The sequence below is a fragment of the Cupressus sempervirens genome, chromosome 9 (assembly GCF_028749045.1).
Source record: "Cupressus sempervirens isolate cs-2001-9-10 chromosome 9, ASM2874904v1, whole genome shotgun sequence".
Lineage (NCBI taxonomy): Eukaryota > Viridiplantae > Streptophyta > Pinopsida > Cupressales > Cupressaceae > Cupressus > Cupressus sempervirens.
Window position 1 is genome coordinate 158,759,384 of NC_143126.1, and position 24,286 is coordinate 158,783,669.

Consider the following 24,286-nt stretch of genomic DNA (forward strand, 5'->3'; position numbering starts at 1 on the left):
TCATACGGTGAAGTTTGATAATTTGGTAAGCATTAGTAAGATGAAAAGAGTAAGAGGATTATCAAGATTGAAAAGGCCTAATAATGCTATGTGTAAACAATGTCAATCAGGGAAAATGACAAAGTCTAGTTTCAAGAGAAAGACCTATTCATTTAATGATATTTTGGAATTGTTTCATATTGACCTTTTGTGGACCTATTGGTGTTCAAAGCTATTGTGGAGACAAATGTTTCATTCTATTTGTTGATGACCATTCTAGGATGATGACTGGGATGTTTCTTAAAGAAATATTTAATGCTTTTCAGTTATTTAAGTGGTATTTGGCCAGAGTTGAAAAGAAAACAGGTAAGAGTCTGAAGTGATTGAGATTTGATAAAGGAGGAGAGTTTATCTCTAATGAATTCAATATATTTTACAATAATAGAGGAATCAAAAGGCAGATGTCAACGCCTAGGATCCCTCCCCAAAATAGAATAGCTAAAAAGAGAAACAAATCAATTATGGATTGTACTAGAACATTGATGATGAAGAAGAATATGTCATAGGAATACTGGAGAGAAGTTGTAAGTACATCACTTTATACTTTGAACCGATTGCAAGTCAAGAAAGGTACGAATGCTACACCCTTTGAATTGTGGTATGGATATGCACCTAATGTGAAGTATTTTAAAGTTTTTGGAAGCAAACGTTATATACTAGAGGATAATAGAAATGGAAAACTTGATGCTAAAAGTGATGAAGGCATATTCCTACAATATTCCATCAAGAGAAAAGCTTATAAGTGTTTGAACTTTGACACTAATAAAGTTGTGAAAAGTGCAAATGTGAAAGTTGATGAATTTGCAAAAAAGAATGAAGTTGAATGCAAAACAAAATCTGAAGATTACATCACATTCATTTATGTAGATGAAGGTATTCCCTGCACCTTACTTGACCAAGAGAATAAAGCTACCTAGCAACAGCAAACAGTGAATGTCGAGTTGTAGCAGCAAGCTGTCATGCAATAGATTGCAGGTGCCGAACTTCAGCAAAATGATGCCGAGACACAGGTAGTAGATGTCAAACACTAGGAAGACAATGTCAAGCAAGAAGAGCCTGAACTAGAACTTGAAGCAGAGATACAAGATGGACTTGAGATCAATTCTCAAGATGAACCTGTGCAAGAAGTAAGAAGAAAAGAATCTGTACTAGCAAAATATGTGAGAAGACACCATACACTTGAGCAAATCATTGGAGACAAAGAATCTGAAGTTATGACAAGGAAAATACTTAGAAGTGCTACATGTTTACTTTGTGCATTTGAGACTAAATCAGTAAAAGATGCTTTGGAAAATGAAGATTGGACTCAAGCAATGAATGAAGAAATTGAACAAATAGAGAAGAAAAAAACCTAGACACTTGTACCTAGACCAAAGGACAAGAATGTTATTGGAACAAAGTGGATATTCCAGAACAAGCTAAATGAAAAAGGTGAAGTCACAAGGGACAAAGCTAGATTGGTATGCAAAGCATATGCAGAAGAAAAAAGAACTAACCATGGGGAAACATTTTCCCCAATTGCAAGATTAGGAGTTAGAACATTACTTGCCTATTCTGCTTACAAAGGATTTAAAGTGTACCAAATAGATATCAAATCTACATTTTTAAATGGAATGCTTAAAGAAGAGGTTTTCATAGAACAACCAGAAGGATTTGTAGATCCCAACAAGAAGAACATGGTATGTAAACTACATAAGGCTTTATATGGTTTGAAACAAGCCCCTAGAGCATAGTATGAAAGGTTGCATAATTATTTGGTAATAATTGGATTTGTAAGAACTAATGATAATAACAATCTGTAGGTGAAGATTGGGGGTAACAATGAGATATTGTTATCTGAAATTTTTGTTAATCATATTTGGAGGAAATGATACATTATGCAAGTCATTTGCAGATGAGATGAAAGAATTTGAAATGTCTATGTATGGTGACATCAAATTCTTTGTTGGTTTACAAGTATATCAGATGAAGCTAGGTATCTACATTACTCAATCAAAATACATTAAGGAGATGCATAATTTTTTTGGAATGGAAGATCTAAGACCTGTGAGCACACCTACGGCTATAGGGCATGAGTTATCTAAGAATTGTGATTCAGCTAATGTGAACCAAACATTATACAAATCAATTATTGGCAAACTACAATATGTTGTTCACACCAAACCTAATATTGCATTAGCAGTTAGGATTGTTGCAAGATTTTCTGCAAACCCTAAAGAGAATCACATGATGACAGTGAAAAGGACACTAAGATATGTGAAAGAAACAAAAGACTATGACTTATATTATAAGAAGAATGACAGGTTTAAACTAAAAGTATACATTGATTCTGATTTGGTAGGCAACTTTGATGACAAAAAGAGTACAAGTGGTGCAGCTTTCTTTCTAGGAAAGAGACTAATCTAATAGACAAGCAAGAAATGGAATTGTATTTCACAATCTACAGCTAAAGCTGAATATATGGCAGCAATACTGAATTGTTCAAATATTGTATAGATCAAACAATTGTTGAAAGGTATTAAAGAAGAGATCATTGATCCAGTTGTTATCTATTGTGACAACATAAGTGCTATAAATATATCAAAGAATCCTATAATGCACACAAAGGCTAAGCATATTGCTATCAAGTATATTACTTGAGAGAGCTAGTTCAAGACAAAGAAGTGAGATTGGAGTATGTAACCACTAAGGAGCAAATAGCTGATATTTTCACTAAGGCTTTAACTAAGGATGCTCATTAATATCTAAGAGGTAAATTAGGGGTGATTCCCCTGGACAAGGCTACTTAAGCTAAGATGGAGCTCTGCATCAAATAAGTTGATCATAATATCTTACAAGTTGATGCAGAAAGTCATACTTTAGGAGCTTCCTAAAGTAGCGAAGGAAGAAGAACAAAATGTTGTATTAGTCATTAGACAAGATGACAGATGGTGAATAATATTCAAATGTACTGACATGAAGATATCTACATAATGAAGATGTATGAGACAAATGAAGTGTCTTTGGCATTGTTGTCAAAGAGGGAGAGATTCAATAACCATATTGTAATAAGAAAGAGGGAGAGTATATGTCAGTTACCATATGAAGATGGAGTTATTTAGTAAGGAGATGGTATTGCCAGCAATACTAAGAAATCTGATTGATTTCATGATCTGATATGATAGAAGTTTGTGTTACATATCAGAGTCACATGGATGAGAATCAAAATGAAATTGAAAGAGAGAGATTGTTGGACACAGAGATGAGAATTAGAATGAAACTAAGGATATTAATGAATATCCGTTACACAATGGGAGATGTTCGAAGCAATACATATTTTGGATTGTATGGTAACTAGAGGTGTTTCCATCAATGCTAAAGAAGGAGGTTATTGGAAACTACAATTGAGACAATTGTCATGTTGTCATTGATGTCAAACCTTATTGGTAAGACAGTGCTATCTGATTTGAGTGTCATATCAAGAATGATTGATTGAGATGATTTGAGAAGATGGACATAAAAGGTTGAGTTATGAGGAAACTACAATGGGCACTTGATTAGTTAGACTTTGACAAGATAAAGTAATTGTTTAAATCATGCTATGTAATAACCCCAACCATTTATAACTTCATCAAACACCATATTCTTGTCTAATTCAGTTGTTTGACATATCGTCAAACACTTTGCAAGCAAGCTCTGATACCACTATAATATCCATGCAATTCTGATTTTTATTTCCAAATTGCTAACTTGAGAATTTCGTCAAACACTTTGCACACAGGAGATATATTGTAGATCTAAACTCTGATTTCTTTCCAAAATGCCAAACTAAAAGAGATATGCTTGCAAACTCCAAATCAATAATAATGGTGATGCAAATATTTGTATTTTATCAGAACATATAAACATTGGTTACAAATGAGAAAATATAAATCTACATCAATAAGACATTAGGGTAACAAATTATGATGTAAAACTCTTATATAGATCATATTACAAATGATTTCTAAATTCTTACACATGCCCTAAAATATTCAAATCTATCCTCCATGCAATACAAATGAAATAGACAGGAACCCAGAAAACTGCTCAAGGGAATTTAAATTTTCATTGTAGCAAGTTCCTGTAGTAGCATCACTGTAGCAGTAATACTGTAGCAGCGATACTGTAGCAGTGGTATTGTAGCAAGGTTACTATAGCAGTGGTACTGTAGCAAAGATACTGTAGTAATATCTGGCTTATTCCTTCAATCTTACTCCACGAATCTAGCCATAGGCCACAAATTTGGCACAATGAAAAGACTGATTTGTCTTCTCCAACAGCCGCAACCCTTTAGAAGATATTTCACCACCTCGATTATGCAAATCAATGGGAGTGTTCGTTCCCAACGATCAATGTAGCAACTATAGAAGCCCTTGGCTCCACAAGTTATCCGACAGAGTAGATGGCAACACATTCAATGATCAACAATGAGGCTGCCCTCCCTATTTATTCTCTTCCTCCAATAGATGGACCTCCTAGAAGAAACAAAATTATATTTAATTCCTCCTTGTAGAAGATTCTTTTAATTTATTTAATTAAGTCACTTTTAATTAAATATAATGTCACCTTTTAATTTTAATTTATTTAATGACTTTATAAGAAATTAATTTAATCAATTTCTCCTTATTCCTTCACTTAGCCTTCGAAGAATATAAAGGCTAAGAACTCCATTAAGAGGCTAAAAAAATGGGGACATTACATGCTACAAGTGAAGAAGACAGCTATATTGAAGGCCTGAAGAAGTGATCAAAGAATGACCAAATGCATAGCCTTGACCAAGGAATAGAGCAAAAGATTAAGAAACTTGAAGTTTATGCCGAGTGATGCTAGTGTCGACTAAGAGCTAGTATGTGTCGTGCAGAGGTAGTGTCAACCGAGCATCAATATCAATCGAGTGACAGTATATGTGCCAAGTTGAATAGTTAATAGCGACCGAGTAACCCAATGATGACTAAATGTTAGTCACAACATTGGTTGAGGGACAACATTTAACAGTTTATGAGGAAATTGTGATTTCTAGCTGACACAGTTGATTTCTTGGAATAAGTAAAACGTCTTGAAGCTAAGAATGGATGACCTAGAGCATTTAATTCAAGGGAAACCTTGTTTGAGCACTCCTATGTAAAAATTCAAGTTGAAGTTTGGAGAAGTTTCTAGAAGAGAAAAGAGGAGACAAAATATTGGAAGGAATCGATGAATCCAACCAAACCCTAAGATCTGTGGTGGTGTTTAAGTAGCAAAAGGTCAAAATTACCTATTTAAGGAGGCACAAGGGCTAATCTAAAAGAAATAGAGAGAGGCTAGCAGAGCTAGTGAAGACCTAATAAAAGTTGGAACAACTGTTGATGTTATTGATTGGCGAACTTGAGCACAAGGTTGAGAAGTGTTGTGAAGAGTTGAAGTGTGATTGCTTGAAGGAGTGACAAGCAGATCAGAGATATAGATGACAATGAAGGCCAGTCAGTGGATCAACATGTAAACCGAACTATGATCTGTGTTTGCAAACTGAGTTGTATTTATCAGATCAAACATGTTACTTTCTAACCATTGTATCAATATTGAAATCCTTTAATCAAAGTTGACCTAAGAATCATATTGAAATCCTTTAATCAAGGTGGCATTCTAATGGAATGTTCTAGAGTCCTCTAACAAGGCCACTCCTAGCAAGGTGATTAAATCCTCTAACAAGGTCACACCTAACAATGTGTTTTGTAACTTTTAACAAGGTTGGCTCCTAACAGAGCTCACTTCAGCAAAGTGAAAAATTGGTTACATGTTACTGGTAGATTTTCCCAAATTGGGTTTCCACATTAATTCCTAATGTCATAGGTGTGTGGATGTCTTTTGAGATGTTTTATTGTTAATGTTTTACATTCTGCAAGTTTGATAAATATTAGGATAGTGGACTAGAAGTTTATGTTGTTGATTGTTTGCTATAAAGACCGAGCTATTGAACGATTAGATCTGAATTATTTGAAGTGATTTGTTACATCCCAAATTTTTTCCCTAAATTTTAAATTGATCATAGCTGTTGGTTTAACGAATTATTATCATGTGAAGTGAATTAGTTAATTTTAGACGTTGTATCAATTTATTTCTTCCTAATCATGTGAAGTGAGTTAGTTAATTATAGCCGTTGTATCAATTTATTTCTTCCTAATCATGTGAAGTGAGTTAGTGAATTATAGCCATTGTATCAATTTATAATGAGATATTTTCATGATCATGTGAAATGAGTTAGTTATTTAGACGTTGATGAAATCTCTAATGGTCACTAGATGATCGACAATGGTTTTGAATTAACAATTAATATATCTTGAATTAATGTCTTGGCGAGAATGTTTGTTTGAGTGATTGCAGGAAGAAGATTGAAGAGAGGGGAAGCATTGCTAAACGAGATCATTGAAAAGGGATGGTCGAATGGTCCAATCATCAGAATCGACAGGTTTGACCTAAGACTACCCTGGCAAGGTTACTAGGATTCGACAACTTTTTGCATTGTGGAACCACATGAGCTATTAAAGGAACAATATAATAAATAATATAAATTAAAACATAATTCATACCTTTAAAGAATTATCAATGAATTTATTATTTAATCATTATTACACACTCTCAAATACGAACATATATATATAAAAATAAGGTGACACCAATAAATTATAAGTTATAATCTAATGATGCCACTTTATCAATACATACACATGAACATACTTAAGGATGCATAATAATAATAAAATAATAATAAAAACTCTTTAACTTCTTATTTTATTTTCTTTCCCTCCTCCTCTTTATTTGTTTTGAATAGCATTTGAATGGCTTCTTGTAACTATTGGTAGCCGGAGAGTCAAGTTATTCTTTTTATATTAGAGTCTCATAATCGTATCGAACACATTCTATCTTCTCCTTCTTTGCTATTGGTGGCTCTCTGCCCCTACAATTATTCATAATGAGGAGAAACAAAGAATAACTTCCGACTTCATTCTCTGCTCTTCCACTTTCCTATACTACCTCCACGTCTCCATTTCCGCAGGTTCTAAGCAAGAAGCCAAGTCCATTATTCTTGCCGCAGAAATTCAAGAGCAGACAGAGGTGTCACGTAAGATACTGCTAAACCTTGTTTTTAATTCCTTCCACGTTACTATGCTTGTTGTAAGTTTTTTTTATCATAAGAACCGAGTACTGAAACCATTGAATCATGTTTTAATTACTTTCATATTGCTATGCCTACTATGAGTCTTGTTTATCATAAGAACCAAGTATAGAAACCATCGAACCCTAACTGTATTCCTTTCATATTTCTATACTAGTCGTGTATCTTGTTTTGTATAATATACAAAATATTGATGCCAATTTATTACAGACTAAATCGAGGTGGATATTAATAGATTTCTAGTCCATTGAATCTATCTATTATGTCGTTGATGTTCTTTATTCATATAGAGTATCCACCATGTGCATGAGGGATGGATATGCAATGATAACCATGAACAACTAATTCTACTCATAATTTACTACATTCATTTATACCATATAGAGATGGAAATTATATCCAACACTGAGGAATTCACCGTCAATAATGTCATTATAGGTGAAGAGGTGTAAAGCAAACATGGTGGATATGACTCGTGAGCACCTAGGAATCATCGGCATGGTAGCCTGAGAAGGTGAGGAGGTGTAGAGAGTCTACACAAACAAGAATGGTATCAAAATAAATTAATAATAAACAAAAACTATAATAGCTCATGCATGTTCTAGTTATGAAATATGTTAAGTCGAGTGGTGGAGATCGGGTTTACAAACCCAACGTTGAAATCCATGGCCAGGGTAGAAATAGGCAAATGTGCCAAACATGTGATCATTGTTGTTTGTCCAGATGCTTCAGTTATTTTGGAGAATAACTGTTGGGGCACTCAAACCACCTGATTACTCAAATGGCTGAGCTTATGAACATCCCAACCCTGATCCCGAGGTAGGGAAGGCCGTTCTATTAAGTTAGGATATGTGGGGATAAGTAATGGTCCGAGGTTGGGAGGTTAAGCCTATGTCAATGCTTCTCCTCTCACCAATGCCGAGGCTTGAACAACAAGATAAATGGACGCTTTCATTATTATTGTATGTCTCTTTTACTTCTAACCCTTAGAAGTATAGTTAGATATTATAATTGCTAGATGGAGTAAACATTTATTTTTATGTTGTATAAGCATTTCAGTTAATATAATTAGTCGTTACTTTATTTTCAGTTAAATATGTTAGAAGTAGTTAAATTGTTAGCAATATATATATATATATATATATATATATATATATATATATGTATGTATAAAATAGTTAAATCTTTATATATCTTTATTGCTCATGAAATCAGCTGATATGTAAGATAGTTAGATTGGGAAGAGTTTCTTTCAATTATAATCAGTTGGTAGAAAATCATTGTCATGTGAATTGGAATTAGTTATTTATAAAATGATTAATATGAGATTTAAATTGGTTATGAAAATTTGTATGTTACATATGGTATCAGAGTGTTGGGTTTGACACTGAACCTAGGGCACCCTACCTTCTTGAAACCTGAAAGATTTTGAAATGACTACAGGATGTTAGTACGTAAAACACACTGCAAGAAAACTCAGCATCCCATCTTTCCCTATCTCATTAGAAACATGACTAAATATAACTACACCTGTTGTTTTGTACCCCGAGATAATGAAACCTTGAATCAAGCAATTTGGCGGATGAAGAAGGAAAGGGTCAGATGGACTCTTGCCAGAAAGGCGGCATACAGAAACAAGCTGATACAAAGCTGGAATGCTCAACGGAGCAACCCTCTTTTACAATTTCATAGATCCTAAATGGTGCAAAATATGTACCAATCTAAACCAAAATGTAGTGCTGCAAAGCAAGATTAAATGTTATGTTGATGTAAACCTCCTCAATAGAGGAAATTTTGTAAATAAGGTTGCTTAGTGAAGCAATGAAATAAATTAAGTTATTTGAAATCATGTGATTGTAAGACTTTTTCTTTATTGTTAAAGATCTCTTCTATCCACATAATTGACACAATTGCAAATTAACAAGTGGGAATCCTAAACATAAAAATGAATAGCAGCGAGAACATTGAAAACCAAGATCTAATACGCAAGAACCTTCAATCTTCCAATGAACTGCTACTCCAAATCTTACAAGAAACACAATTAAAGTTAGAAACCATGAAAAGGGGATGAGTGAAATGGCAGCCCAGACAAGGCAGAACCGCAAGGAAGTCCAAACCTCACCACCTCCTAGAGCAGAGACAAAACTCTCTGAATGTAACAAAACTCCCTCTCCCAAGCAATCGGAGAAGCAAAAGAAGAAAGAGATAGTGGCTGATTTATCAGCAAACATAAAAAAAATAAAACCTCCTAAGTTTTTCAGTTCTGAGCCCGGGGAGGAAGCAGAAGCATGGTTAACTAAGATGGAACAATATTTTCAGATTAGGAATTTCTCTGAGACCTCAAAGGCAGTTTGGGGAATATATCATTTCAGTGGAACAGCTGCAACCTAGTGGGGAAATATAAAGGTTGAACAAAACATTAGGACTACTAAAATCACTTGAGAGAAATTTGTGAACATATTTCAAAAACGTTGGCTGCCTCAAACCCTCTACGACCAGAAGCTTCTAGATTTCCAAAATTTAAAACAAGGAGACATGTCGGTACATAAGTACTAGGAGAGATTCACACGATTGCTTAAGTACGTGCCACCTTATTAGCAAGACACTAATCTGAAGGTGAGAAAATTCATTATGGGGTGAACAATAGGATAGGAGGAGCTATTGATGTTCTTGCAGCTTGAACCATGGAAGAGGCCCTAGAGAAGGTTGTTCGACAAGAACACAAGATCAGAAAGGATGACTCCATCCAAAGACAACAAAAGAAAACTACTTGGAATTCAGATGGTGCTGACTTCAGACCTCAGAAAAAACAATTTAAGGACTATAAGAATAACAAACCCGAGTTAAAAAGAAATGGAGCAAGGGATGTCAAAAGCAATTATTATACGAATAAGAACAACCGAAATAATGAGAAGGGACCACCAGGAGGATGTTTTAACTATGGAGGGGATCATTTTATGAAGCAGTGCCCCATTAAACCCAACCTCAGCTAGCCACAATGACCACCTTTTCCCTAGCAACAACAAGCCTTTCAGCAAAGGATTCATGCAGCCCTAGATAATAGACAAGCAGAGCAGCAGATAGGCCCCATTGAAACTTTGGGTAAGATATACGGGAACCTTGTATCCATATTAATTGATACTGGAGCATTTGAATGTTTTATATCACCTAGACTATTAGGTAGGTTTCCAAAAAGATCTAGTTTTATGGAAAAACCATGGACAGTCAAGTATGCAAACCAGTCAAGGGCTAAGGTGGAGCAATGCCTATTTGAAGCTCGGGTTGAGTTTCTGAATTTATCAACGGAATTGAGCTTATATGTAGCACCGCTAGGGTCATATGACATTATCATAGGAATTAATTGGCTCAGTGAACATAAGGCAAAAGTAGATTGTCTTGCCAAAACTATAAATTGTGTGGATGATCAAGGTAAATCAACAAGCATTTCAGGGATTAAACATGAAATCAAATCAAAACAAATTTCTGCAATGCAACTTAAGAGATATAGGAGAAAAAGCTATGAGATTTTCGCAGTTAGAATTGAAGATACAAGGGAACCTAAAACAACCACATATGGGGATGACTACATTTATGAAGAGGGAGAAATCAGACAAAAGTTCAAAGAATCCTTTGAAGAAAAATACCCCTATTTGAAGAATTATTAAGATGTGTTTCCTGAGGAACTTCCTGGACTACCCCCTTCCCAAGCATTTGATTTTACCATGGACTTTATCCCAGGAGCAGAACCCATATCCCGAGCTTCATATAGAATGACAACTACAGAGTTAATGGAGTTACAGATTCAACTTCAGGATATGCTAGATAAGAAGATGATCCGGCCTAGTGTCTCACCATGGGGAGCCTCAGTGCTATTTTTAAGAAAGAAGATTGGAACCATGAGATTATGTATAGATTATAGGATGCTTAATAAAGTCACCATCAAGAACCGGTACCCTTTATTGAGGATAGATGATCTTTTTGATCAAATGAAGGGTGCGACAGTATTTTCAAAAATTGATTTGAGGTTAGGATACCATCAGCTTCGAATCAAAGATGAGGATATACATAAAACCGCATTCAAAACCAAGTATGGACATTATGAGTTTATAGTGTTACCTTTCGGGTTAACCAATGCCCCAGCAGCTTTCATGAATTTAATGAACTGTATATTTCAAGATTGTCTAGACAAGTTTGTATTGGTTTTTATAGATGACACTTTAATATACTCTAAAAGCGAAGAAGAACATCAGAGACACTTAGAAATAGTTCTGCAAAGACTAAGGGAACACAAGCTATATGGAAAACTATCTAAGTGTGTGTTTTACCAAAAGAAAATTCAATATCTAGGGCATATTATATCAGCTTAGGGTATAGCAGTAGATCCATCTAAGATAAAAGCGATTAAGGAATGGCTCATACCTAGAAATGTATCTAAAGTTAGGAGCTTTATGGGGTTAACTGGGTTCTATAGAAAGTTTGTCAGAAATTTTTCAAGGATAGCCTATCCGATCACTTCACTTCAAAGAAAGGGAAAGAAATTTATTTGGACAGAGAAGTGTCAATCAACCTTTGAGTTTCTGAAAGAAAACTTGACTATTACACCTTTTCTGAGGGTACCTAATCCACAAAAATAGTTTGTAGTTATAACATATGCATCCAGAGAAGGCTTAGGAGGTGTGTTAATGCAGGACGAACAGGTCATTGCTTATGAATCTAGGAAACTGAAAAATTATGAATAGAATGACACACCCCATGATCTTGAATTAGCAACAATAGTGCATGCCTTGCAAATGTGGAGACATTACTTGATCGGAAAACCTTTTGAGTTTAGACCTAATCACCATAGTTTGAAGTATATTTTCACCCAACCAAATCTTAATGCTAGACAAAGGCAATGGTTGAAATTCTTAGTAGATTATGAGTTCGACATAAGTTACATTAAAGGTAAGGAAAACAAGGTGGCAGATGCCCTAAGCCGAAGAAGACACATCTCAGCGATAACTACTATAAACATCAGGTTGAGGGACCAAATTTTATGACACCTAGAGCATGATGAGTTTTATACAAAAATCAGCTTGGCTCTTATCAAAGACCTGCAAGATCCTAAGTATTCAAAATTTAGCTTGGAGGAGGATGGATTATTAAGATACCACCATAGAATCTATGCCCAACGACCCTGAACTCCGAAGACAGATTTTAGGTGAATTTCACTTAGCCCCATATTCAGAACATCTGGGAGTAACAAAAATGTTATTTGATATAAAACCTTTATATTTCTAGAAAGGGATGAAAATGGGAGATAATCAAGTTTGTAGTAGGACGTTTGGAATACCAGAGGGTAAAGGCAGAACATCGATGCCCAACGGGCTTGTTACACCCAAATGAAGTACTTGAGTGAAAATGGCAGGTGATATCCATGGATTTTGTACAAGGGTTACCTATGACTCAGAATCGACACAACACTATTTTGGTCGTGGTTGACAGATTGACTAAGGTTTCTCATTTCATACCTGGTAATTTATTTGATGGAGCACCCGAGATTGCCCATAAGTTCATAAACGAGATTTTCAGGTTGCACAAAATTTTGGAGAAAATTATTTCAGACAAGGATGCTAAGATAACTTCTAGATTATGGAAAACATTATTTACAGCTTTGGGCACCAAATTGAATATAAGTTTAGCCTATCATCCTGAGACAGATGGTCAGACAAAACGAGTAAATCAAGTATTAGAAGATCTCCTAAGAATGTACTGTATGGACCGACAGTACCAATGGGAAACATACTTACCCCTGGTAGAATTTGCATATAATAACTCCTATCAGTCCACAATTAGAATGGCTCCTTTTGAGGCTTTGTATGGTCGTAAGTGCAAAACTCCAGTGAGTTGGAATCGATTAGAAGATAGACTCATTGTTGGGCCTGAAATACTTGAGGAGATGGAGGAACAAGTAATCTAGATTCGTCAGAGGTTAAAGGAAGCAAACGACAGACAAAAGAGCTATGTTGATGCCAAAAGAACACCCAGAGAATTCTCAGTAGGGGAAAAGGAGTTATTAAGGGTTAAACCTCATTAAAGTACTATCAAATTTGGCAAGAATGCTAAGTTAGCCCTGAGATATGTAGGACCCTTTGAAGTTTTGGAGGTCGTAAACCCAGTAGCTTACAGGATTGCTTTGCCACCAGCCCTTGCCAAGATGCATGATGTCTTCCATGTGTCATATCTTAAAAAGTATATTACCCACCATGAACATATGATTGATTGGAAATTACTGCAAGTGCGAGAACTAGGAGTGGTAGAGGTAAGACTGCTCAGAATACTAGAGGTACGTAAGCTACGCTTACGAAATCGAGAGGTAACATAGTGCAAGGTCTAGTGGAACCAATATGCTGAAGATAATGCCACCTGGGAGGATTATCATGATATTTTTCAAAGATATCCCTATCTTTTCTCTGAAATTGAAAACTGAATATTTCTTTTCTTTTTATATAAGTAAGTACTACTTAAATTTGCTATTATTTTCATCGAGGATGATGAAAAATCTAAGGGGGTGGGTATGTTACATCCCAAATTTTTGCGCTAAATTTTAAATTGATCATAGTTGTTGGTTTAACAAATTATTATCATGTGAAGTGAGTTAGTTAATTATAGCCGTTGTATCAATTTATAATGAGATATTTCCATGATTATGTGAAATGAGTTAGTTATTTAGACATTGATGAAATCTCTAACGGTCAATACATGATCGACAATTGTTTTGAATTAACAATTAATATATCTTGAATTAATGTCTTGGCAAGAATGTTTGAGTGAGTGATTGCAGGAAGAAGACTAAAGAGAGGGGAAGCATTACTAAACGGGATCATCGAAAGGGGATGGTCAAATGGTCCAGTCATCAGAATCAACAGGTTTGACTTAAGACAACCCTGGCAAGGTTACTAGGATTTGACAACGTTTTGCATTGTGGAACCGCACGAGCTATAAAAGGAACAATATAATAAATAATATAAATTAAAACATAATTCATACCTTTAAAGAATTATCAATGAATTTATTATTTAATCATTATTGCAAATTCTCAAATGCGAACATATGTCTATAAAAATAAGGTGACACCAATAAATTATAAGTTATAATCTAATGATGCCACTTTATCAATACATACACATGAATGTACGTAAGGATGCATAATAATAATAAAATAATAATAAAAACTCTTTAACTTCTTATTTTATTTTCTCTCTCCTCTTTATTCGTTTTGAATAGCATTCGAATGGCTTCTTGTAACTATTGGTAGCCGGAGAGTCAAGTTATTCTTTTTATATTAGAGTCTCATGATCATATCAAACATTCTATCTTCTCCTCTACTATCAGTGGCTCTCTGCCCCTACGATTATTCATTGTGCGGAGAAACTGAAAATAACTTCCGACTTCATTCTTTGCTCTTCCGCTTTCCTATACTGCGTCCACGTCTCCATTTCCGCAAGTTCTAAGCAAGAAGTCGAGTCCATTATTCTTGCCGCAAAGATTCAAGAGCAGACAGAGGTGTCACGTAAGATACCATTGAACCTTATTTTTAATTCCTTCCACGTTACTATGGCTGTTGTAAGTTTTGTTTATCATAAGAACCGAGTACTGAAACCATCGAATCATGTTTTAATTACTTTCATATTGCTATGCCTACTACGAGGTCTTGTTTATTATACGAACCACGTATAGAAACCATCGAACCCTAACTGTATTCCTTTCATATTTCTATACCAGTCTTGTATCTTGTTTTGTATAATATCCAAAATACTGATGCCAATTTATTACAGACTAAATCGAGGTGGATATTAATAGATTTCTAGTCCATTGAATCTATCTATTATGTCATTGATGTTCTGTATTCATAATAGAGTATCCACCATATGCATGAGGGATGGATATGCAATGATAACCATGAACAACTAATTCTACTCAAAATTTACTACATTCATTTATACCATACAGAGATGGAAACTATATCCAACACTGAGGAATTCACCAGCAATAATGCCATTATAGGTGAAGAGGTGTAAAGCAAACATAGTGGATATGACTCGTGAGCACCTAGGAATCACTGGCATGGAAGCCTTGGAAGGTGAGGAGGTGTAGAGAGTCTGCACAAACAAAAATGGTATCAGAATAAATTAATAATAAACAAAAGTTATAATAGCTCATGCATGTTCCAGTTATGAAATATGTTGTCAAGTTGAGTGGTGGAGATCGGGTTTATGAACCCAACTTTGAAATCCTTGGCCAATGTAGAAATAAGCAGATGTGTTGAACATGTGATCTTTGTTGTTTGTCCAAAAGCTTTAGTTATTTTGGAGAATAACTATTGGGACACTAAAACCCCCTGATTACTCAGATGGTTAGGCTTATGAACATCCCAAGCCTGATCTTAAGGTAGGGAGAGTCGTTCTATTAAGTTAGGATGTGTGGGGATAAGTAATGGTCTTCGGTTGGGAGTTTAAGCCTATGTCAATGATTCTCCTCTCACCAATGTCTCTTTTACTTCTAACCCTTAGAAGTATAGTTAGATATTATAATTGCTAGGTGAAGTAAACATTTATTTTTATGTTGTATAAGCATTTCAGTTGATATAATTAGCCATTACTTTATTTTCAGTTAAATATGTTAGAAGTAGTTAAATTGTTAGCAATATATATATATCTTTATTTCTCGTGAAATCAGCAAGATATATAAGACAGATTGGGAAGAGTTTCTTTTAGTTATAATTAGTTGGTAGAAAATCATTGTCATGTGAATTGGAATCAGTTATTTATAATATTAGATTAATATGAGATTTAAATTGGTTATGAAAATTCGTATGTTATATGTTACATGATTAAAAGTTCAATTGGTACATCAAGACCTTGGATAATTGATTCACCCCCCCTCTCAGTTATTCTAAATCATTCTAACAACATGTTGCTCAACTTTGAATTGAACTCACTAGGCCCAAAGTGGTGAAGCAAATCAATGAGACCCGACCAAACTTCAATGCTAACCATGTTAGCACTAGGGACCCAAAGCACATTGAATGCACGCCTATCCATACTATGGAGATCAGAACATCTAAAAGTGGCTGTATTACTAGCACCATCTCCATCCTCTACAAGGATCCCATGGATGTGTTGACTCTACAAGTAATCCAACTTGCAACCATTGATCCCATCTAGTGCAGAGGCAAATTCTCATTCCCTAAAGGATTATACAACCTTAGTACCAATCTACATTGATGCATCATCAAATCCTCAATGTGTGGATCTGAGAAATCGTGATGAATACTCCTCCCTAAGTAGTCACAATAAAAATCTCCCACCTTGGTCAACCATTGGTTTTCATAGCTCTGAGTGTAACCCTTTGTATCTACCTCATCACCAAAAACATTTGCAAAGGATGTAACCATAGGAGAACCTGATGCAACATGTGGGTTCTTTCTTCTCTCTACAAATGCACTCATCCCAACTATACCATCTACACTTGTAACTGTGATATGTGTGGCCAAATCCTCAACCTTCTCAAAACCATTGCCTCTGGATATCAATCATCAACATCTTCCACTAAAGATGACTAAGTTGTAACTGTAGCTAGTGAAGATTGTGCAAACCTTAGTTCCATAGATTACTCCTCAATCTGTGACTGAGACTCATGAAGGGCCAATTGCGCTCTCTCCAATGAATCCATAGTCAGTTCTCGCTCACAGGTGAGCTTGTCTACCTCCTTTTCCCTTTCCCTTAGAGCATTATAGGAAGTCTGATCCCACTCGAGAAGATAGTCTTTGTCAGCCAATAATAGTAAATAATTTTGTTTCATTATTTTGATAGCTTCTCAAAGTGTATGAAACTCTATAATAAAAAGGCCTCTATCATCATGCTCACCCAACATAGGAGTATCCCAACTAGATATGGAAAACATCTGACGGGAAGCATCATAGTGCTCAATGGCTATGGCAATCCAACTATCACTCAACTTGAATTACCCAATCAAATGATATCTCTGCACACCCTAACACCCATATAAGCTCTTTGACCACAGTCTGCACCGTGATATGAAACTGTAACAACATCACCCCTATGAGCATCACCTAGATCCAATGAGTGCTAAGTGTTCCATTTATTCTCATGAGAGATGGATTCATGTTGAATCACTCCTCATAAAACATGGGTCAATGAGTTTGACTCAAAATCACATAGTTAAATCTTGATAGCAATATCAGAATTTGACTTGTGGGAATTATCTCCTACTTATCAACATCACTCACCTCGTAACAAATAACATGTGTAATATTATCTCTGTACACATCAATAACCAAGGTACTTCTACTAAGAACCTCAACAAGTGGTTCATCTGATAGAGTGAAATTTGCTGCTATGACAATGTCCTCATACACTCCCACTTTCCAGGTAACTGTAAGTCCATCCAACTCACTATCCTGAGATTCAGTATCACTAAATGAAACTTCTAACTTATTTTCTAAGGTCTTATTTGAGAAATCAGACTCATCAAGACATGAATCCTTGACAGACTATACATCATCAGTACCTAGTTCTTGAGTACCTTCATGTGATGACTCACCCGTACCATCATGCGCATGTGTAAACATTGTTGTCTCATAAAACAAAACTGTGATGGGATAATATTTTCATGCAATCCTCACGCTTGGCACTAATATCATGAGTACCAATACCCAAGGTCACCCCTATAACTCTTTATGGACTTGCCATAACTTTCAATCCTTCTTCATACTCAAGTGGAAAACTACTGTACGAAAAATCAGAATTATTATGGGTTAACCTTTGCATCCACTCTTTATTCTGCTGCAAGCTATGAGCTAATCTTTGTTGTGAAAGCATAATTTTTTTCTGGATATTTAAGATGCTCTTCAGACTTGGATGCTTACATTTCTTTGACTTTCTTTTTTGCTTGTCACAATTCATCTGATACTCCATATAGAAGTCAAAGGAAAGTTCATTTCTAATATTTTTTTGAAGAGCAAGGTAATCTGTATAAGCAAGTATAACATCATCTTTGAAACCCATACTAAAACAAACAAGTATTTTGGTTGCTCTAATTTCAAATGTGTGATCAATATAAATTTAAGTTTTCAACCCAACAAGATTGCTGGAAACCGCTCTGATACCACTGTAGGAACCCCTTTTGGTTCTAACTTTGACAAACACCAAACTGCCTTACTTTTCAGATGCTTGACATTTCATCAAACACTTTGCATAGAATCTCTATCTTATTGTATTTTATTTTCAGATTTTAATTGCTTCCTTGGAATGTTCTCAAATGAAGTTAGAATGCTTGCAAAAGATTACCAGAAAGTCTAAGCAAAGAACTAAGTTACAACGCAATCCTTTTTAATCTTTTCAAATGCATACATATGATTTCCACACATAAAATGTGCATCTACAGCTAATAGACAATTTCACAAACAATTGGCATGAACGCTTAGCTTCAATCCTTCTTATTCAAACCGATATCTAATGGATTGATTACAAATTCCGAGAAAATCATATTACAATGCTCAAATTCAAAGCATATGAAATCTATTTTAAAACCATTGGAATGAACTTGCAGCAGAAAAATGCATAAATTAACACCTTAAGCCAATATTGTTGCCTTCGAAATTGTCCTAGATTGATGTCGAAGCTTAGAATTAATAAGGAAGGTACCCGTATTCCAAACGTGCCCAAATATTTGTCAAGTGTTGCCCCAATAACTGAACCGCAGCCTCCAAATAGCAGTTTTGCCTATGGAAGAGTGTCAGCTTCTCAAACACCAAATGTTGACCTTACTAATGGCTGTGATCTGCATGAACACAAACCCACAACCTTGCAATGTATTTCCTACAATTAAACAGTGAGTTCACCACACTACTTCGATCACCAATAAACTTTTTTAGAGCCTCTCGTTGAAGCCATCGTTGCACAATTCACTAGTATGTGGCAACCAATTCAAAGTGCTATAACAGTGAAGAGTTTACGATTCTTCAAGCTGATATTTTGAAACCCTTGTTTCAATTTCTTCTCAACACAAATTATCAAAAGCAAATGTCAATAACATAAGCAACATAATGAAAAAGAACTCGTGATTCTTTTATAACTTCTATGGGAGAACACACACTTTTCTAGCCAATGTGAGATAAATAGATATACTTTTTCCCTTCAATAATTTATTTAATCCAAAACTTTAATTAAAGCCTTGGCTTGAGCTTCCATGAATTAATTGAATAAATAGCCCCTTCCAATGATGACTCAACCCTCAACTTAAGTGAAATTAAAACTTTATATTTATAATAAACTCTATAACATTTTAAAAATAATTTGGCCACTAGGATAATAATAACTCCCCAAATACTTATTCTTTAAATATGTCATTTGAAACAAGAGTCACACCTATTATTTCCCCGCGTGACAAAATGCACTTTCCAAAATAGAAAGGGTGCCTCTCAATCATCACCAAACTTACCATAAGCATTAAGTACATGAAACTAAGCCCAAAAGAAGTCCAATATGAGCCAAACGAATACAAAACTGGAACATAATGAATTGAGAAGGCAAGACCCTCCCATAACCAAGTCTTTGCCTCAAAAGTCCCTTTATCCACAATAATTAACCTACGAGGGAAACAATAATAGGCTAACAACTTGTCCTCTAACACTAGCTAAAATGGGGACATTACAATGTAACAATATAGACTATGCACAACAACTTGAATGGCTGCCTTTGATCTTCTTATATAGTCCACATGGCAAATACAGGTTGGTATAATGTTCTCAAGCAAAGATATATGTCATCTCTAATATTCTAGAATTATCTATGCGTTGTTTCTCTGATATTATTAATAATCATTTATGCTCCTCCAATAGATGTTGTCTCTGATATATAAATGAAATACCTACACCAATTGTTGCTAACACAACCCTCTATGCTATGAGTCAAGCATCGTCCACAAGGAAATATATCAATTATCAAATATCAATTCTTGACTCCTCTTAGTGAGTCAACTGGCTTGTATATAAATTTACATCAAACCATGACAGGGTACAAGTGGAAGATGCCATCCTTCATAGTTAACTATACCACTTCTTCAAAAAGTAATCGATTCATTATCCATCCTAATCATAGATCTTTATACTTAAACTTATGATTGTATCCTTACATAATCAATTCTTGATTGGTTATCCATCAACTTAATCGCATGTTTTAACCAAATTAAACTTATGATTGTATCCTTACATAATCAATTCTTGATTGAATAGCCATCAACTTAATCGCCTGTCTTGACAAAAATCGAAACAATTATGATTGGTTTATTCATTAGAATGAAATCTCTCTCTTAATCATAATAAATCTCTTTCGATTAACTAGCCGAACCCAATAGCCTCCACCTATGACTGGAAACAATCATTTGATGCCAAAGACAATTAGTGAAGTCTGTGTCTGATGTGGAAGAAAGCAATACACAAATAGAAAAAAGAAAGGGGAAAAATGAAATGGGAAAGAAATATCAAGAAATTTGGCTTTGGGAATTTTTGAATATATCTACCAGGGCTATAAATGCTTGGCTGGTAGTAGAGTAATTTTCATGGGAATTATAGGTGAGAACTACAGCCGCCTGACTAGTATCAAGGCAAGGTCCAGAATGCTTTTGAAGTAGGGATAACTCACGTAGCTATCTCCGATTGATCTTAGGGAGTTTTCGATTGTCTTGTTGAGCAGGAATGAACACATTTGCACACACTTAGGCAATCAAGGGAGAAAGCTCCTAGCTCAATTTGTGATTTTTCTTCCATTCTAAGTATGCTTCCTAGCCATTTGATAGGTGAAAAGGTATTTATCAGAGATTTAAAGTTCCAAACAAGTTTTTCCCTTAAAATATTTAGAAACACTTCCTTAGAGGAGTTGCCGGATGCTGTGAGCTTTTTCACCATCGCCCATTACAAATGAAGACCCCCTCTTTTTATTGGTTGTTTAGTGGTTTGCCTTGGTAGGTCTTGGCTTAGCAGCATTTTGGCAAGTTTCAAACGATGATGAAGTAGAGAAATTGGGCAACATAGAGGCTTCAGAGGTAAGGAGAGAAGCATTTGGGTGGTGAAAGAATGAAAGTGTAAGGGAACTCTCAATCTGCAAATCCTCATTAGAAGTAGTTGAAGAGCTCCTATTGTCAAATCATTCGTCATTTGAAAAGATGATAAATCCATGAATGACAAGCATAAGTTCCTTAGTGATTACCAGCAAATCACATCATTAAACTAAGTTGTGTCCAACACTAAAGACGCTACTATGCATTGTAAACCTTGGGGTTGCGATACACAATTCCACATTGTTCAGCATTTGAAACTTCCTTGTTCAAGAGATGATAGAATGCTTGGTTAACAGCCCTCCCTCTAGTGCTAATTCAAAGTTCAAGGCACGCCTGCAGAGAAATTATCCACCTGGGAGAAGGTCAGGTAACCCATTTTAGTGGATTATTACACATAATTGCAAGAGGAGTAACCAGAGTCCATCTAAAGTTAAAATCCACATAATCTCACCTCTCCATTGCATGTAAGAGGGTTTGCCTGATTTGATTCATAATACCTATGGAAACGTACTAAGTTCAAAAAAGAAATAAGGTGATCAAATTTATCAGGATTTCATTATGTGTCATAGAAATGAACGATGTCCTGCTACACCTGAGTATGTGTGAAATGAAAAATACGAAAAACAAACAAGATCACTTACCAATTGCACTAACATCCTCTTGAAGAATAGTTGCAATGGCAACAAGTTTTGCTCTGGTTGGGCTTGAAGGAGGCAAATGGTGCCCAATCACAGTCTCTGATGGACCAAGTGCGAATGCTGACAAAAAGAATAGCAAGAAGTTAGTCATATATCAACATGAGAGATTTTTTTGTTCTACAGTCCATATATATGAGAATCCAATTTCTGGTAAAAGCTCTGTATTTTTAACAAGAAATTGTGTTTCCATTTTTAAATAAATGTTGATTTGCGACAAAATCATTCTGACGCAGAAAGATTTATGTAATTGTAGAACATGTAACTTTATCAGCTAATCAAAACAAAAATTTCCCCGAAGAGATGACTTATTTGGAAACCATAAGAGTTACTTCTCCATTTGAAAACTACACCTTGTCGCAGCAATGTTTTCGTTTTCGAAGTCAGAAACAAAAGTAGTCTAATCAGGCTCAAGAAGAGTATAAATGATGCTGATGAGAGCAGATGGCTTATTAGTTTTCTCATCAATGTTTCAAATCACGCTCTGTGATGTAACAATCAAAATGAAGAAAAGTAAACTATGTGAATATATCAATTTAAATGAAGAAAATAAAGAGATTAATGACAGGATGTGATCCAAAATATTACTAAGCAATTATATCATATCCAAAAACTCTTCTCCTCATTAAGTAATTTTATATTTACAGTAGATTTTTTCTCATTCAAACATAACAATTGCCTTAAAATAGCTATATTAATTTTGAAATCTGAACAGCAGTTAAAGAGAAAAATGGAAATCATCCTCAAATGCCAAGAGCAGTTGGAAAACAAAACTAAATATTATCACTAGCTTATGAGCTATTTTGTAAAGGAAGATATCATCTTATGAGCTATTTCTGGCCTCCAGATTTATCCTCTTGTGCCATAAATACCAATTCACATAAAAGATATTGAGAGTCACAAGAACAGAGGTAGAATGAAATCATTGCAGAGTTCATTTTTTTTAAGGGCAAGGGTTTCATAATTAATTTTCTGAATCTACCAAATTATGAGCAGAACCATAAAAGAATTTTTTAAGTTTTATGAAAAATTCCCTCTGCCCACCAAAGAATTTAATAAGAAAAATAAGCTAAAGAACTTTGCAGTTGCATTTGTACTTACTGGCGGATTTGGAAGAAACTTTGAAGGCCGGTGTAGTTGAATAACTATCTAAATGCGGGCTGATCAGGTCGACTTTCAAGCCTTCCTGTTCATAGAATTTGAGTGCCTTTGCCACGTAGAATCCTACGTGGTTGCTGTTTGGTGTCCAATCAAGAGCCACGGAGATGGAAGTTAGATCCCCCTCCATCTTTGGCCTCTCGACCAGCTCAACTTAATTCACTTCATCCGATAATTTAGCCATATATTCAGATAAGAAGTAGGCTGCCTCTGCCAAGTGGCGGTTGCATTTATTGCCATCCGTTCAAGTATAATTCTCTTTTAGTCAATAGTGATTTTTTTCCGTTGAATGTAACTATGTTAATATGTTAACTATAATTTTATATGAAATGATTAGTTTATATTCGTGTTGATTAAATGAAGTGAAATCTTATTGCAACCTTCACAATATCTAATGCAAACATTGACTTAAGGTTCAAATTTGCAAACGTATAAGGTGCAGAAACAAAGCTTTACACGCACTTCATATAGGCTGAGAGCATGCTTCTAGAGTTGATGGGATATCCATAGCAAATTTTCTTCCACCTTGACATATATTTTCTAAATGTCCAACACTTCGATTTTAAATTAAGTTGGCAACATAATTGCTTATTAGTCATATGGAGATAATGTAGTAACAAAATGTTTTGTTTCGATGTGATGATCATGTTAATCAGGGAAGAGAGGCAGGAAAGAGGCATGGATTAAGGAATGTGGTTATCTTTTATACAAGATGTATTATTCGTCAATTTTTTTTTAAAGAAAATAAAATAGATTTTAATGAAATTATCAACATTTCTTTTTCATGATTTATAAAATTTGTAGACGAAAACAACAAAAAAATTATTGTGTTTTTGTGAATTTGGGAATAAAAATAAGTTTGACTTTTTTTGAGTCTTTATTTCATTTTGTCTCACGATTAGTAGTTCAAAGACTAATAGTTGGTTAATGATTATAGTATTTAATGATGGAGATTAAGTAATACAATTTATATGATTGAAAATTGAAGTAAAATAATAATATATGATCATTATAGCTTCATAGAAATTATATGCCTTGTAAATTTACTTGAGTTAGTCTAAAAGAACAAAACTAAAGAGATCTTGCAAATCAAAACATG

General features: G+C 34.8%; 1 protein-coding gene across 1 annotated transcript in view; it reads right to left on the minus strand.

Moving 5' to 3' along the window:
- Window positions 1-23,343, minus strand: part of LOC149537999 (uncharacterized) — a 79,826-nt gene extending 56,483 nt beyond the window's left edge. Inside the window, exons 1-2 of the mRNA XM_089799391.1 lie at window positions 23,131-23,343; window positions 21,976-22,092 (exon numbers count right to left, since the gene is read on the minus strand). Coding sequence (XP_089655517.1) covers window positions 21,976-22,092; window positions 23,131-23,317 — 304 coding nt within the window. The 5' untranslated portion in view covers window positions 23,318-23,343. The remainder of the gene's footprint in view (window positions 1-21,975; window positions 22,093-23,130) is intronic.
- Between the last annotated feature and the right edge of the window lie 943 nt (window positions 23,344-24,286).